Here is an 18,156-nt window from a genome sequence, read left to right on the forward strand (position 1 = left end):
AGATTGGTTAAGACCTTGAACCAGGGTGGGCCTGAATTAGGAGCGGTACAGAATTGAGATGAGCAAAACGAGAGAACTGGGGGAGTGAAAGAGGAGACAAAGTTGAGTTTTTGTCGGTGTTAGTAAAAATGGTTTAGTGCGAGACAAAGTTGAGGTATTTGTCGGAGTTAGAATGAGTTAGTAGGGATAGAGTTGAGATTTTTGTGAGTGTTAGTGTAAATGAGTGTTGAACAGATTGGGCGGAGAAATGAGAGAGAGAGAGATGCCCTGTGAAATTTTCTTCTTGTGAATGAGTTTTTTAAAAGGATGGAGCAAGGTCGTAAGCGGAATTAGTAGCCCGATCAGACAGAGCAAAGCCGCGAATGGAAAGTAGCCCGACCAGAAGGACAAAGCCGCATAATTAGTAGCCCGATCAGACGAAGTGGAGCCACAGAATTAGTAACCCCATCAGACGGAATCAGGTAGCGAATGGAAAGTAGCCCGATTAGGTGGAGAAAGGCCGCAGAAGGAAAGATAGCAGTCGTAGTAGGACCGTACGACAAAGTGCCAGCCCAGTACAGACTGAACAGTGAGTTTAAGCAGAGTAGCAGAATTGTGACCCGCACGAAGATTCCCTGGAGCCCCTAAGATGAATGCCCTTGGCAAACGATGAGGACAGTCCCAAACAAGGAGCGGAAGGCCCCAAGAAAGAGAAGTTCGGTTCGTAAAAATTAAGTAAATGACTAGTTATATAGTATTCTCCCTCACAAGTAAAGGACTGTAGGAAACCTAGCATCCAATTAAGTAGAACGTTTATATATATATATATATATATATATATATATAATGTAGAGATAAGTTAAATAATAGTTGTAGTTTGACGGTTATAACTACGGAAATTGAGAAAAGAACTAAAGGGAAGGAAAGGGGTGCTTAATGATAGTTATGGTTTTGATTAATGTATAATTAGACATATGTAGAAAGGTAAAGAGAGAAATTTGATATGTGTTATTAGTTATTGTCTAACATATATATATGATATATTTTGGAAGGGAGGGATAGAGAAATACAGAGAAAGGAACAGCCTTCTGAATGTAGCTAACCCTTGGGACAAGCATTAGTCCAGAAATTGATGTTAAATGTACGATTTACCTTGATTAGAGAAAGTTTGTGAAATTATATTCCCCAAGACAAAAGGGGGACTCTAAATAAATCAGAAGTTAAGAGGGAAATTCCTAAATCAATTTATAAGGTAATAATTTGACTTACTTAGGAGAAAGGGTGTTAACTAAACCTTTTAAGTATTTATTGTTCATGTGTGAAGAAAGAAGAAACTAAAGCAGTTTTCTGTAAGGATATTAAGTTTTTTGTGTAGAAAGAAATAACCCTTCTAGTGTAAACCCAATGTACTAAATTGCATATATATCTGATGCTACATAGGCAAGTTTGAATAATATTAGTATGTGCTTGAGTTTTGATCACTTTGTCATGTTGTATATATATATATGTAAATAAACTATGTTATATATTAATTAGTGAGTTTGTCATTCTTGAGCACTCAGTCTTTCGAAAGGAATTATACGTAATTGAGAAGTTCCCTTGAACCTGAAATTCTCCCGTGAATCCAAAGTCAGATGTGTAAGTGGGGATAAAGACAAGGGGTCTATATATCTATTAGGGAACAAAACAAGAATACTTAATATTAATATTAAATAAAATCACAAAAAAAGAAGTAAAGACATTCCTCACCCCCACACTCTTTTATATTCGTAGCTGAAAGTTTCTTTCGCGCCTCTTACAATTTATACACAAGGGGATCCTCTTTATTCGGAAATTCGTGACAGCATGGTTTGTCTGTTCCACAGTTTGTTTCGACCGAAAACCTGGAAACTTCAGTTTTTGGTCGAAACAAATCTAGGACCCCTTTACTGGCCCTGTTTTGCTGGGGCAGTACGGGGCTCGTAGGTTTTGGTTTCGACCAAAGAACACTCGCAATTTATGGACATATTACACCTGTGCAGATGAGTTAGTTCTCGTGTGGCCGTAATATGACAGTTTCTTTTAACCGTTTCTGTAGTTTACTATTAATCTGTAAACGACAAAAGGAAATTGGCAATATTGGCTTTCAAAAAATTTAGGAAAATATACAGAGCTAAAACAAAAGCACGCAGAGGTGATATCTGTACTTGTAGTTAAAAATGACAATGATTTGGCAAACCATTTACCTTTTTATTTGTGATTGCCACTTACACGCTGTTTAAAAATGCACCCATGTGGTCGTACGTGACGACCACGTGGGTGTATGTTTCGTAGTGCAATTGCAAGTTCTAGTTTTTTTGCTAAAAATCAGTGTAGCGTTCAAATTTACTGAGGCAAGAAAGGGAATCGTCTCATTCAGTTCTGGAAAACGTATTCGATAAAGACTGCGACTCTAGACTTTAAAGCACTCTAACCTACAAAAACAAGAAAGAAACGCCGTAACTGACTTGATAAATTCTTTTTCCACAGATTTTCTTTAATTTTTTTCTAAAATTGAATTAAATGCAATATTTTCATTTATTTAAATTAAGTGGATAAAAATTATCTCATTAGAAATCTTAATTCTAAAAGATAAATGTTCACATTTCAGATAACTTTATGTTCGAAGAAATTTCACTTACGCTTTTATGACATTATTCAGGGATAATTACGAAAATTTTCTCTTCATCAGTGATATATTGCTAAGTATTTGTACTTATTTTTAAAATACGCAATTTTCTTTACTTGGTAAGGAACAAAAAAAAAAAAAAAAAAAAAAAAATGAAGAATTCGCATTCAGGAATGCGAAAACACAATTTTAACATACTTTTGAAGACTAGGGGTAAGACTAGAGGTTATGGGTTACATTAATACAGTCGTTATTTAACCCATGACTATTAATTGTTGAAATTTAAATTTCGCTAATTAATTAATTCATAAATTGATAATTTCTCAATGTCTTTCGAAAGTTTATTTAATATTAACATTTACGAAATCTACTTGTCGTTTCATAATATAATTTATTTCCAAGATTCAATAATTTATTATATGTTATTAAACGTTTTCAACGTATGTTGATTCATAGTGGCCTCGAGTTTTGCATCTATTAAGATAAATTAGATATAGTTTGAAAAGTCAAGTCTCAACTAGGAATCGAGATTTATCTTTGTCACCAGAGCAACCAAAGAGCAGCGTTATCATCTCAATCCCAAAGAAGGAGGATCACATAAAACTACTACAATAATTCCATTAGAAGCAGGCAACAGAATAATTGCTGTGCAAAATTCAAGCAGATTTCTTGGAGGAAATACAATAGAACGGATACCTTGTGTTTAATAGTTAATAGATGGTAACATAAGTAGCAATTGTTTGTTTGTTATTTGGCTTTCGCAACTAAGGCCATATGCTCCGGGGATATGCGGTGGTCATTTCCTGACCTTTCCGCATTCTCTGTATTTGGTTATAAGTAGCAACATCTTGTTCTTAATTTGATTGATTTTGCTAATGCCTTCTACTCCATAATAAGCGTTCCTCCTCAGAGACCATGGGATTACCGATAAGATTGTTGAGAGAGATTAACCAACCACACATAGTCCCAAATTAACCCTTCATGGCTTTAAGGCTTTGGGTTTCATAGAGAAGTTTCAAGATTGACTAAACATATTGAAAATACAAAAAAATGAGTAAATTTTAATAAATAATAATATTAATTAATAGTAATAATTAATAATAATGAGAAATAATAAATAACAGTAATCAAGTCAATCAATCCTATATTCAAACTCATGAATTCTAACTCCGGTAAACTGATCCTTTTTGAAATTACCACAGGTGTATTCCAACGTTTTAGCTGTCTCCCTCTTTATGATTACAATAGATTACATCTTTGAGAATCTGGAAGAAATTGGTTTCTTGCTATCATTGAAAATGTTCAGAATCATACCGAATAAAGGCGCTTTCCTTGCAAATGATGTTCTCATTGATCTTCCAGATGATCCATTGACATTCCAGATGATTCATTGATCTTTCAGGTGATCAGCGTCATTTTGATAGGACAGATATCTTAAAATTAATCCATCCAAATGCAAAGTGAAGCAAATCATCTTAATAACAGACTCAATGATATTCAAGAGAAAACTTCTTGATAAGGGTGATGAATTGAAAAGTTGAAAAACTAGCACTAATTTGGAAGTGAGTGTGATGACAACCACAACCAAATTAAGATTTCTGATGGGATCTAGTCTTGCGGTTTATTTATTTATTATTATTTATTCATTTATTTATTTTTATGATCCTGGTTACCATCATCAAACGAATGATAGCTAGCATAAATCAAAAATTTTGGAACAATCTGCTTGCGCTATCACTTTGTATACTCCTCTCAAGCCTATGTGTCTAAATTCAAGAATCCTTGAAGAAGCTCTTAGGAACCCCATATCAAGACCTTTGAAAAGAATCAGTTGAGCTTGCTCGGTCGTGAACTATAGCGTAAGTGCAAAGCGTGTTAGTTGTCTGACGGCACAAGGGGTTTCCCCATCTCCGCGTTGGGTACTTTGTGTGTGTAGCAAAGAACTCTGCGAAGGCCAGAGATTTAAAAAGTGTGTGGGGAGAGGACGGATGGCGTAATGGCATTCCACATTTCCTGGGCACGGCTTGTTATAATCCTCCCCTGCACAAACGAGATTGCAGAGATGACTCAACAATTAAGCCGATATATTAGTGTCCTACTTTCGACCAACGCATTTCTGAATCGAAAGTATAATTCGTGTCACATAATAGGCAGACATGGTATCAAAACTATCTTAGGTTGCTTGGCCGAAAACAATACTGACATATCCCTTCAAGGCTGACTTCTTTCTTTTCTTTTCTGTTTTTTTTTTTTTTTTATTTCTGACTTAAATTAATGAAAAATTTAAGCTAGTAATAAAAAGCGATATTATATAGAATTTCTATTTATTTTTATTCAAATAAAGCATTTAAAAGTCAGCTTGGGTTATGTTGCAATCTAATCTAAAAGATGCATAGGAAAGTCATTTTGTGACCAAATGGATACATCAACAGATAGGTTTAGATTTTCTTTTATGCCATTTTTAACCTGTTCTGTGGAACCAGTAGTGAAATGAACAGGCTTCTGCGAGTGAGTTGTTGGTCGCCATGTGCTGCTTTCCCGCTGTACTGGAGCCAGTTAGTTGGAGCTGTCCCAGTTATATGTGATCGTCTGGATCTCTTGTTTATTCCTGTCTGCGGTACTACCTTTGTCTCTTGTAATTTCCCTTAGCCGTGTTCCCTCTGGATATGTGGTGGGATCGCCTAGCGACAACCTCAGCCCATGAGTGTGGGCCAGAGTTAGTATGACAATAGGCTTCCGTATGGATTTCATGATAGTTTTTAATAACATAATTGGGATGTCTAGTAGGTGTAATCATGGATCCATCTGAGATTTGTTTTGGTGTGTCACTTTGGCGAGGTGTGCGTGTTAGACCAGCTATTGAATGAGCTGGGGGATTTTCACCCTCAACATTACTTTTATCAATTGGTTCTTCATAGGTTTTTTTCTGATTCCGCATTGGGTTCTTTGTCAGTGCGGGAGTGTAATGGTGTTCAGGTACATCACTTTCTTTAAGTGTCCTGCCATACTGATTGACAGGGGTTATCATTGGGCTGCCGCTGTAACTGAATAGTGAGATTTTGTTAATTTCTTTGGTTGGCAGAGAAGAGGCAAACGGGAGTCCTATATCTCGGCCAGGTTTCAAAGGGACACTGTAGCGGTACGTTTCTTCTGGCTGATTAAAGCCAACTTTTACCTATTACAACTTAAATTACAGTTTCAAGTGCAAACAGTCCCTCCATAAACAATGGAAACAGTCTGGTACAGTATATGACCGAACTCAGTACTCCAAAGCTAGAGCACTGTTTAACAGACTGAAATCGCAAGCCATTAAAGAATATACTGACAAGACCTTATCCAAAGGCAAAGTGCCATATACCCGTAACTCTGAACCAGATTCCAATTTCAATCCAGTTGAATGGATCAACTATGTAGCCAGATTCCAAGACAACATCACACAACCATATGATTACCAACCAGACCCCATTTCTAGTCCAGATGATGAGCTGTTTTCCATTCAAATCGATCGACAGCAGCTTCGTCAAGCCATCAACTCGCTGCGTCCGTCAGGCACCGCTGGCATCGATAAAGTCCCGCATTTCATCGTAAAGTGCCTCAGTCCATATATCCTTGATCCTCTGCTCTACCTGTTCAACTCCATCCTCTCTCATAGAGTGTTTCCTGCATCCTGGAGCAAATACAGTCTTGCCCCACTACCTAAAGTTCAACTACCAAGCCAGCCGAAGCACTATAGACCAATTTCCACTGCATCCACGCTCCTAAAGCTACTGGAAAAAGTCCTTCTTCCGCATATAACACGCCATCTTTTTCCACAATCATCAAAACAACTCCATTATGTTCTCCCTAATAGATCAACTGTCTCCAACCTTCTGGCAGTCCAAACGGAAATCTTAAATGCATTTGAGGCCAAATCAGAAATGGCGGTTGTTTATGCCGATATTGAAGCTGCTTTTGACAGCCTCAACATCTCAGCCCTTCTGAATCTCCTAACCAATTTCTTTCGGATCAAAGGTGACGTTTTCGCTTTTCTGCACTCGCTCCTCCGGAACAGAACAGTGTACTTCACTCATCGTAACCTCTGCTATACCCGATCCATCAATGCTGGTGTGCCGCAAGGTGGCGTTTTATCAGGGTTACTTTTTACCGCCCTCCTTATTCCGTTTGTGTGTAACAGAGATGATGTCATTACCTACGCCGACGATATAAAGTTCCTAACGGAAATACCACCATCAGCCGACAGAGGAGTGATCACATCGGAAATCTGTAATAAGATCACAGCTTTCTCTAGCCATCTCAACCATTTCGGTCTCACTGAACCCCCAAAAATCCGTTATTATGGTTTTTTCTCTGAAGAAGTGTCCCACATCCATACAACCCTCACTGCAGGGTGCAGTTATTCCAAGTGTTACTAAACACAAAGATCTCGGTGTAACCTTCGACCCAAACCTTAGGTTCAACTGTCACATCGAATGTGTTCTACGCAAGATCAACCGAATGCGCTGGATTGCCCGTCAACATCTTCTTCATAACACAGACGCAAGAACCACAATCAGATATCTGGAAACCATTGTGTATCCTACCTTTCTGTATGCCTCTGAAATATGGGCATCCGCATACCTTCTCTCATGAAGCCCATCTTCGCCAGTGAATACTGGATATTGAAGTGGGCAACCCACAAGCATCGACTCCCCCCTCAGCAGAGGACCACCAGCATGGCCGACCAACTCCAAATCCCGCGGCTGCCTCAAATAATCAGCATGAGGAGAACTGTGACCACAGCCAAAATGCTAGTTGGCAGAATCAACTCCCCCGACTTCTGGGATATATGCCAGTGGCATGTTCCACTTCCTTCCTTACGAGCCACCCCTCTTCTTCAGCTACAACGGAACAGGCTGAAGATCAGTGACAGATTCCTACCTGGACAAGTACTTCCTACAGTACAAGCCCTGCTAATGATCGGAGTTGACCTCCAGAAATTCGCTTCTGATCGCAATTACAGGCGCTCGTTGGCCGAACTTGTTCCCCTTTTGTTTGGCCCCTGATGTCGACTCATACTCATACTGATATCTCCATCTGCTATCTCCTATGAGGCGCATAACGGCACGTCGCAGGCAAATCCACGAACTGTTTCACAAGAAAATGCAATACCGAACATCAATTTGGCACTGTGAAATATTCTGACTTTTGTGAATATGCTTAAATATGTGCTTTGTACATATGAACGTGCACATACCTTGGTGTACTGTCTGCCTCACAACTATGTACATACTCATATCTATTGAATGGCTAATGCTACGTTTTTAATTGTTATGTTATCTTTTATACTGTACAAATTTTTATACTGTACATATTTTTATATTACCCCATATCATTGTCAAGCCCCTGGCCTCCTGGCTGTGGCGGGCACATTATTGTATCTGTATCTTTACTGTACAATAAAGATTTTCTTCTTACGCAAGGACTGCTGTATAATATTTGCTGTCCTACTTCATTTTAAATATGATAGGGCCTCTGACTGCATGGAAAAACTCCATGTCCCTTCAGAATACTTTTAGGATACAGAGTAGAGTGAAGACAAATAACTCCAGACACATGCTACTATCAAAGAACAATTTAATATACAGGTAATAATAATATTACTAGGTCTTGATCTTACATTTTCTTAATAAGACACAGTCCTCATCGGAAACATATACATTTTAAAATACAGTCTTCCTGAATAACATGGATATTTCAACACTCCACTTTGCAGGAGGGATCTACACAGTTATTAAAATATCTCGTACACTCCAAGTATAACACTCATACAAATTCCATAAAACTCGGCGCTCTAATGAGTTAATATATTCATCCTTAACAATAGTCTTATGAACATATAATATTCCTTAACAATCGTCTTATGTAACCCGTATTATTCCTTAAGAACACAATGCCTTCCGGGAGTTCCAGTTAGTACTAATTCCTTCTAGTTCGAATAATTTTGCGCGGGAGACATTATAAAAGAAAATTTGGCCACTTACTTTCAGATTCACTTGTTAAATATTCATCAGCCGAATTAATTTGTTTATCTGGATATCTATTTTCTTGTACCTTCTCCTCGAAATCTTTTCTTTAACGAACTTCGGCTTTAATTCCCAAAAGCGGGATCCCTTCCTCACGTTTTATACCATTTCTCTACCAAACACTTCCACGTGCACAACCCTCACTTCTCTACCTACCACCCGACGCCTCTACACAACGAAAAAAAACAAAGGACTCCCCTGGTTTCCCTTAATTCTTTTTTCCAGGAAAAACGGTCATGACCTACTTGGGGTCAAAATTCTCTTCCTTTTCTGCGAATTTCTCTCCTCCTCCTCCTCCTCCTTTCGTACCTTCTTAACCGATTAAATACACAATTCTATTTTATTTAAATTGTTGGCGTATTTAATTAAATGTATATATTATTATTATTATTAATTAAATTTATTTATTTTATTACTGGTAAGCCAAGGCTTACAGTACATTTCACGGTCGGGCTCTTAAATACTTCAAGTTGGCTTTTCAGTTGGGATACTTCTTGGAGGATCTCTACGTTTTGCGCCGTAGGAACTGGTTTTCCGAGAAGAGGTCAGTGAAGCTTTCAGAAATTCTTTCCATCTTGCCTAACATGATCCTTGAATTATCTGTTTGTCGGGCTGCGATAGTTCTCGTGTGCTCAGTGATAATGTCTGTAAGGCTTCTAGATATTAAATCATTGATGATTACTTGGTCTAGGTTGATCTTCGGTCTTTGGAGCGTACTGGTTTGTGTGCTAGACTCCTTAGATGCGATCTCGGTTCCATTGTCGTTAATAGCACAGTCATGAGGAGGTTGAGCAGGCGGTAATGATGTAATTGATGGGGATTTATCGAAGTCAGTGGCTAAGACGTCTACTTTCCGTGGATTTACAGATTCGTTATCTGCATTGATGATGCTCTTTCTGTTACAAAGATCGCATGTCCACTTTTCGCCCTTATTTATTCAATTTCCATACCACTGTACGGATGCACGGCTTACAAAAACCCCTCTTGCACAAAAGGCAGCTGAGAAATACAGTTGACCTCACCTTACAAATTGCACAGATACTTTGATTGTTTGTCATTTTAATGTTGTGTTCTTTTTCCAAAGCTTTTAAGTTCAGTTTCCACAAAGCGCGTGATCGAAGATAAAGCTATACCAAGTGTTCCTTAATGAGAATGCTGGAGGCAAAGATTAACTTTACTTCCTTTTAGTAGGTTACCCTTGGGAATTATTGTACTATATTAGGCACACCCTTGACAACGTACAGAGAAAGGGTTAGCTTGACGTTGTGCTATAGACAACACAATAGCCCAGCTTCTATACCCTTAGCAACGCCGACCGGGCTAGCCGGGTGAGTAAAGTGCCTGCCCAGCAACCCAAAGGTCGCGGGTTCGAAACCCGCCTCGGGCTTGGATCAAAGTACTGCAAAAAACCTTGGGAGATGCACTATGGCCACAGAAGCTGATGTGCCCACAACTACCCTTAGCAACAGTCTTAAATAAAATCTAGTATAAAAGATTACTTGGTAACCATCAAATTCAGTTCATAAAATTAGAGAAAGACATTAGCATTAATGTCTTTTATACTGTGCTTTTACCTTTCTCCGGAAATGAAGGAAGAAGGTTCAGAAGGGGTCACGCATTCTTCTTTCCCATATCCTGTCAGAATAAAGGAAGCGATGCCATTGTACCAAAGTCCTATAATATGATCTTGGATATCCTTACTAGTTTAGTGAGGGCGTCCAATTATAGTCTATTTTCTTTTTAATTTATTCCTGGTTTCAACAAATGAAAGTTCGTCTAGTTTCTGAAAGTAGCCACTTCATATGCTGAAATAACATGAAATAACAATGACTATGCGGTCGCCTTAGCTGAACGAATCGACTAAATTAAACTCGTCATCAACAGTTATTCTAGTTATGAAGGGCTGCTTTCAGAAAATAGAGCAAGTAAAAGGAAATGGATTACAAGTGAAATTGAATTACAGCGCAAACTAAACTGAGAAGGAGCGATGAAGAATGTTTATCTCAGAGGACGAACACGAGTTGAAACACAGGTTCTTCCGTTGAAAGGCGCCTCCGTAGCCAGGTGGGCAGGAGAAGTAGTGCATAGCGCACGCTTCTTGATTAGACTGGGGTTCGAGCCCGTGCCCACCAAATACGGAGGATGTGGAAAGGTCAGGGAATGACCACCGCATATCCCCGGAGCAATGTGGCTTTAGTTGGTATGTTCCTAAAAAAAAAACCAAATAACAATAACTTCCGTTGAAGATGAGGAAAATTGGTTGTGGTGTATGTATATCGTACTTTCTGGTTTGACTTTGCATTTTTCTGCGCATTTTTCCAGTCAACAACCACTGATTGAACACAACTGAGGCAGGCTGCATGGACATATAGACCTTTGAGATGTTCCCATAGGCACCAATAATCATGCATCGCATGAACTATGCTGCCCAAGGGAGGACGTTGTTTCCCCGGGCACACTCTCTCTCTTTGCGGGATTACTAACAATTATGCTGCTAATTAATTAATTGTCTCTTGTTTTTCGTACAGTAAAACATGAATTGCTAATGACACCACCGACGCTGTAGTCACGAGAAAAGAAATTGTTAATTCAAGGTCATTCGATAGCTTCTCTCCCCGCGTTGCACTCACGTTTACAATACCCTCCTCCGGCCCTGTTCATCAGCGAACCGTTGGTTTAAGAACAACGAATTATGTGGGTGGAAAGATATATGGAGTGAAAAGAAGGAGCGAATGGATGACCTTGAACCGCCATCGTTGATTTTCCCTCACTATTGCAGACAACTCTAATTAGAACTAAATTCTTTCCATACTAACTAATCCATCGTCATATTACTAAGTAACCACGAGTTATTTCGTTTAAATTTCTTGAGGGTTTCTTACATATCGGGAAGTCTTATTCTTCTGGTAATTTGATGGGGTAGTACATAAAAAAAAAAAAAAAAACCACTATTTTTTGACGGCAATTATAATAAATCAGCAGTTATCATATATCATGAGTCTCAAGTCAGGTAGTTTGAGTGGGATCAATTAGTTGACAGTGAGATGGAGTCTGTTCTTATCACTAAAGAAACACTAACAGAAACAGCGTATTAACTACCTCTAAAACACTAAGAAACAGCGTATTAACTCCCTCATGCCAACTAACACAGCTGGAGTTGATGGAGTCCCTCACTTCATGGTAAAGTGTCTCAGCCCTTACCTAATTGAACCACTCCAAGCAATTTATAGCTCTATACTTGCTTGCCGAGTTTTCCCCGAGAACTGAAATAAGTAAGCTGTAATTCCGATGGCGAAAATTACAAAGCTTAACCGTGTGGAGCACTATAGGCCAATATCTACTGCATCTACCCTGTTAAAAGTACTGGAGAAAGCTCTATTGCCAAAGTTGTCGAATCAGATACTGGCTGGGCAGCCTCAACAAATTCATTATTCAATAACTGCAAGATCTACTATTACTAACCTCCTCACAGTTCAAGCCGCAATACTAAATGCTTTTCAAGCCAGAAAGGAAATTGCTATAATTTATGCCGATATAAAAGCAGCCTTCGATGGTCTGGATGTACATGCCTTACTTCATCTGCTCCCAACATGCCTTCCAAATAAAAGGAAATTTGCTGAAGTTCCTACAGGCCCTAATTACTTGTCGGTCATTTTTTACCACACAGATAGTCAGATCCCCCAACGCCAACTCCATGCAGGAGTTCCACAGGGTGGAGTCTTATCTGGACTCCTCTTTACCGCCATTATGATCCCGTTCTGCAAAGGTAGGGATTATGTATGCACTTATGCAGACGATATTAAGATCCTAACACCATTCCAACCGTCCATGACCAATAGGGCATTGAGTGACCAGATTAATTATAAGCTTCTGAACTTATTCGTATACTTAGACAAATTTGGCTTGGCCCTAAATCCACAGAAGACTGTAATCATGGTGTACTCGCTCAAAATATCGCCTACGCTCGAACACCCGAAACTTAATGGCAAACCTATCCCAGTTGTTGAGACGCATAGAGACCTGGGAGTAACTTTTGATACTAAACTTACTTTCAAGTCTCATATTGACCTGATTGTAAAGAAAATGAACTACTTACGTTGGGCAACAAAACAGCACCTCTTGCACGTGAAACAGACTACAACAACCGCACGATATTTAAGAACCACGGTGTATTCGGCCATTTTGTATGGCGCAGAATTGTGGGCGTCAGCCCTCCCCACATTAGGAGATATATGCGAGTGAATTCTGGCTGCTGAAGTGGGCAAACCATAAGCACCATCTCCCTCAACAGTTAAGAACCACGCAGCTCTCTGAACAGCTTAAACTTCAGCGTTTACCAGACATCATTGCCTGGAAACGATTAATAACTACAATCAAAATGATGACTGGCACGATATCATCACCATGCTTCTGGCAGTTTTATGAGTGGCACATCCCGCCATCTGCATTAAGAGGTACAAAATCCTTGAGAATGAAGACCAACAGACTGAAGATGGCCGACAGATTTATACCCGCCAGTGCGTTAGAATCAATTCAGTTCCTAACACATATCGGAATTGACCTACTAAGGCTCATAGAAGATTCGAAATATAGGAAACAAACCGCAGTGTGGTTTACTGTTGCCTAGTAGTTGTGGGAATTTCTGTCAAGAACTGTCTGTACGCAATTGAATAATGTATATCTCGAGCAAGTTGATTCAGTGGGTGTGATGTTAAGATGAAATTGTATTATATTTGCCAGGACTCCAAACAGAAATGCAGCGATGAGTAATGCAGTTTATATTTCATCTGTTCCTGTATATTTAACCTTTCTTGTATATTTTAAACATTCTTTTATTCACATTTTATGGTAATCCCCTGGCATTTTCTGCCGTGAAGGGAATTTGTCTCTTACCAATGTACACCTATATTTTAAAATTGGTAGGACAAATAAAGATTTATTTATTTATTTATAAACAACTAACTGAAAACAAAGAGCTGCGAAATGTCTGCATGCTACATAAAAGTGGAAATATTTTATATTTCAATATAAGTTACTGATTTTATCTTTTATTTCTAGGGATAAGCAGCGCTTCCCTTTTACGTATCTCGCTGAGAGCACAAGCAAGAACACTGGGACCTCTTCATCCTGGTTTTGATATTATGCCGTTAATCCGAGAAGGTATGGACAATATACTGCCCGATGATGCTCATCTTCGATGTAACGGTAAACTGCATATTTCTGTTACCAGGGTAACTGACGGAGTAAATGTGTTGCTCAACCATTTCGATAGTAGGGAGGACCTTCTTCAGGTGACTGAATTACATGAATTTCCACGTCAACGTTTGCCATAACAAATAGCCATTTTAAACATGAATGAGCTCTAAAGCCTATGTGCTCACACAAACACACAAACATGCGCGCGTAGACATTAAAACTCATTCATGATTAAAATGTGTGTACAAACATAATACAAATTTAAAATATGTGTGTATGTACAAACATATTTAAAATATACATTCTTTTCCGTTTATATACTCTGTTTTACCAAATGTCACGGGACATGCTTTTGACTGCAGGAAACTGCGTGCAAATAGGAATTACGAAAGTGTGGTCCCAAAATTTATTTCAAACATGTACACCAAATAATGAGCGCAAGAAAAGAGCTAAAAGAGTTTCAGAGCGGAAATGATAATCGGATATCTTGTGGGGAAAATGTATGTATATTCAGGAATTAAATATTTCCAAATCAAGAATTGACAATATGTTGAAGAGTTAGGAATCCAATGGTCACAAGGTTGGAGTAGAATCAGGGTGCAAAATGAAAGGTTCGTTAATACAATCAGCTCCCACCCATCTTAGCATGGGTGGGAGCTGATCATGATTCGAACCCCCGCTACTGCGAAACACATGATTTTGTTCATGATTTTGTTTTTGTATGATTGCGTCCTCTGACTTGGTGGTCGTGCCGGAGTATAAACAGAACATTACCGATGCTCTCCAGTGGGCTCACGTCCACTCCGAGCCCTGAGTAAAATACTAACTGACAAGAGCTGACACATCTAAAGACTTCTTTAACCGATCTCGTCATCAGAGGTAAAAGATTCTGAAATTAGATCTGCGACCGGCTACAGGTGTTTCCACGAGACGTAAAGATTTGCACGTCATGTAATTTCACGGAACAGCTGCACCCCACAAACCTATGACAATAAAACAAATGTAAAAAGTGTGTATTTATGTTGTTCACACCTAACCTGGACGAGTTCAACAAAACTGGGTCCTATGGAATGAAGAGTTACATGGCTCCTCAGTCTGATGGATGCTGAGGACGCCTGGGAAACACTTACTATCCAAGTGTGTTGTTTCAACCGAAAAGATGGGAGGAAGCGATACTATGGTCTGGGACGTTTCTAATAGTTTGGACTAGGGCCACCGTTCGCACTGCATAGAACCATGAGCACCGCGACCTACAGCGATGTTCTGGACACCTTCCATCATGACAACGCCCCATGCCACAAAACGAAGAATGTGAATTCATAGCTAGAAGAAAATAACATCGGATAACTGCAGTAATCAAAACACAACGCAGTAATCCAATCCCAAATGAGTTTCTCTGGGACAGGGCAATGACAGCCCTCTGTCATTGCCCGTCTTTTAGTGAATGATGTAGAGGACGAGAGAAACACTGCGTTCTTCCAGAAATTAGTATAAAATCGCATTAAAGTAATCATTGTGATTAAAGATGGGCCAAAGTTAACCACTGATTTCTTTGAGTAAAAGCATGTTTGTGTCCCCGTAAATTTTCGTAAAACAGTGTATATTGTATGTGTGTATTAAAATGTAATATAAAAACTATAAATCAATTTTATTTATAAAAAAATTCAACTTTTATGGTTGAATTATAGTATTAATATATGATGATTCAAGGTAAAATATCAATTGGTTGTGTTTTGGAAACTGAATGAAAGAAATGTTCTCACAACCACACCGAAAAAATACTATACTTTCTCGGCGAAGTGTATTTTTAGCATTGTATTTACAATCCACAGCCTGTTAAAAGCGCTTAAGTATATTAACGAAACGTATATTAACTAAACAATGTTATAAAATAAATATTCTGGCAAATGATGCATAAACGAATGAATGCTTTTATCTGCATTGTGTATAATTTAAGTTTTTATGCATCATAATATTTTGTATTTTATTTTACGTCGCATCAATCACGTATTTTATTTGTATTTTTTATTATTGTTATTATTTGTATTTTGTATTTTATTTTATGTTACTTTTATCTCGTAAATAAGTAAGCCTATCTTTTAGTTAAGCTTTTTATTGATTATAAATTTCCAAGAATTCTTCACGGCTTTATGCGCCGCTAAAGTAATCAGAACAAAAATTTACGGGTTATTTACCTGCCGTGGATAGGACAGTGGTTGCGGTTGCTGTGATGGACTAGGTTCGAATCCTATCAGGATGGGAGTAATTTTATGTATTTTATTCACAGAATTAAATGTCGGGCGAGGGTTGCACAGCTTTACCCCTCAAGAAACTGGAATAAGTATTTCATTCGGCAGATCGACAACTGAATTATATTCGCGATTTACAGACACAATGCGCTTTCGTCTCCATTGTATGCTTTGGCTCAAAAACAAAACAATAACATAGACTTTTAAACAATTTTTCGAACTTCCAGGCAAGCACATTACCCATTTTGAATTTCTCAGGCAAGCACATTACCCATTGGTCAGTACGGGTTTGTCTTAATACTGATGACTGTCGTTCTGTGGATATTATTGGGATCAAAGCTATTGTATTATCTAATAAAAATGACGGATTACCCGTGAATATTTAGCATAACATTCAAAATCCAGACTTTTATTCAGAACGTGCTATGTCCCCGAAGATTCCTGATTTATGAGGTTCAACAACTTTCTACTTCTCCGTCGCTGTCAGATGATAGCGTCACTGGAATCTTTCACAGTTGATACGCCACGAGGGTAGCGCTATGACTCCTTGTAGCCAAACAATTTCTAACATTTCGGATTAGGAACTCATGATTCATTCGCAACAACTTTTCCCTTTTTCGCATTTCTGTATTTTGTTAAATGATTAGGTTCTCCTATGGAAGCGGACTTATGGAACCTCGGCATCGAATCGGAGGAATTTATTTGATCCACTTAATACGTGCGGGACACACGTCTACAAATGCGCATATAGGTGTGCAACATTGGGGGAAACAATATACTGTATATGAAAGTGAATGTTTGACAAAACTTGCTGTACAAACGCGTGAAGCGCGTATAACTGATTCCTACCCCCTTTCAAATCTGTACAGCTCAGCTTCAAACAGTTTCCTGATCGCGTAAGAATCCAGGTGTTTGCCGCAGGGAGTTCATCCGAGTGTTCTGTTGTCCGAGGCCAGCAAGGTTTACAAGTTTCGCAAATAATCCGAGGACGATTGTCGGTTCACTGCAGACATGCTTGGAGTTGTAAAACTATATCATGCAGTTAACGGAGAAATAATTACAAAGGTGAACGAAACCTGCAGGCAATCGTCGTGTTACACTTCGTGAAATAGTAGAAGTGGTGAACGTTAAGAGAAATAAATGAGATATTGTATGTACCGTGATGCTTTTTTGTGCGGATAAATTAATTTTCAACTTCTTTAAGCTGGCGATGTAGACTGTTGAGTTTATTTGTCCTTTTGGTTTGACATCTACTAAAATGACTCCTCCTCTTTGCGATATACTCACTATCGTGTCCAAGTATCATCGTAAAGGGGGCTGGCATGACTACCAGGTTTTGAGTGTTTTTTTTTTTTTTTTTTTGTTTAGGTAGACCTAGGAACACTTATGCACATGGTTAAGGGGTATATGTCCTCTCTGTTCCCCCCTGAATACGCCCCTGCGATGTACGTTACTTCGAAGCCAGTCTGTAGATTAATTGCTCTCAGTGCTGGGATGAGGTGTCGCGCAGAGGCATCTTCTCTGCGCAAGGTTGGAAAGTATTAAGAAATTTAATGGTGTGTATTCATGATATAGATAGTCGGAGCGGAGGAGGAGGAGGGGTGGCGTACTTTTGAATACCTGTCTCTGGCGTAGATAAATCTCGTCCCGTTTCTGACTACTCACCTTATTTGTAGAATGTTTTAAAAGTCCGCAACCAGAATGCTTACAGCATCGGATAAGGATTCATCCCTTATAATGTGAAAAGAATCAAATATTCCTTGTTAGCTAATGAATAAATATTTTTACACATTTTGAATCTCTTTCTGTATTTATTATATTATATTATATTATATTCAAAATTCTCTTTCTGTATTTATTATATTCGAATGGTCTAATATTTGAATTTCATATAACTGAAAATCTTCGATTTTTTTTTCACTCGGTATTGAATTAACTATTCTGAGATCAGCATTAACATTAACATTAGTTGAGGTTTATGATACAAGAAAGCAAGCTTATACAGACATACAGTCAGAAAAAA

The 18,156-nt window shown here is 38.5% G+C and overlaps 1 protein-coding gene across 1 annotated transcript in view; it reads left to right on the forward strand.

Moving 5' to 3' along the window:
• Window positions 1–18,156, forward strand: part of LOC150077343 (patatin-like phospholipase domain-containing protein 2) — a 97,390-nt gene that overhangs the window by 7,977 nt on the left and 71,257 nt on the right. Inside the window, exon 2 of the mRNA XM_090385862.1 lies at window positions 13,747–13,979. Coding sequence (XP_090241988.1) covers window positions 13,747–13,979 — 233 coding nt within the window. The remainder of the gene's footprint in view (window positions 1–13,746; window positions 13,980–18,156) is intronic.

This window comes from Mastigoproctus giganteus, chromosome 12 (genome assembly GCF_048544385.1).
Source record: "Mastigoproctus giganteus isolate SK-2022 chromosome 12, ASM4854438v1, whole genome shotgun sequence".
NCBI lineage: Eukaryota > Metazoa > Arthropoda > Arachnida > Uropygi > Thelyphonidae > Mastigoproctus > Mastigoproctus giganteus.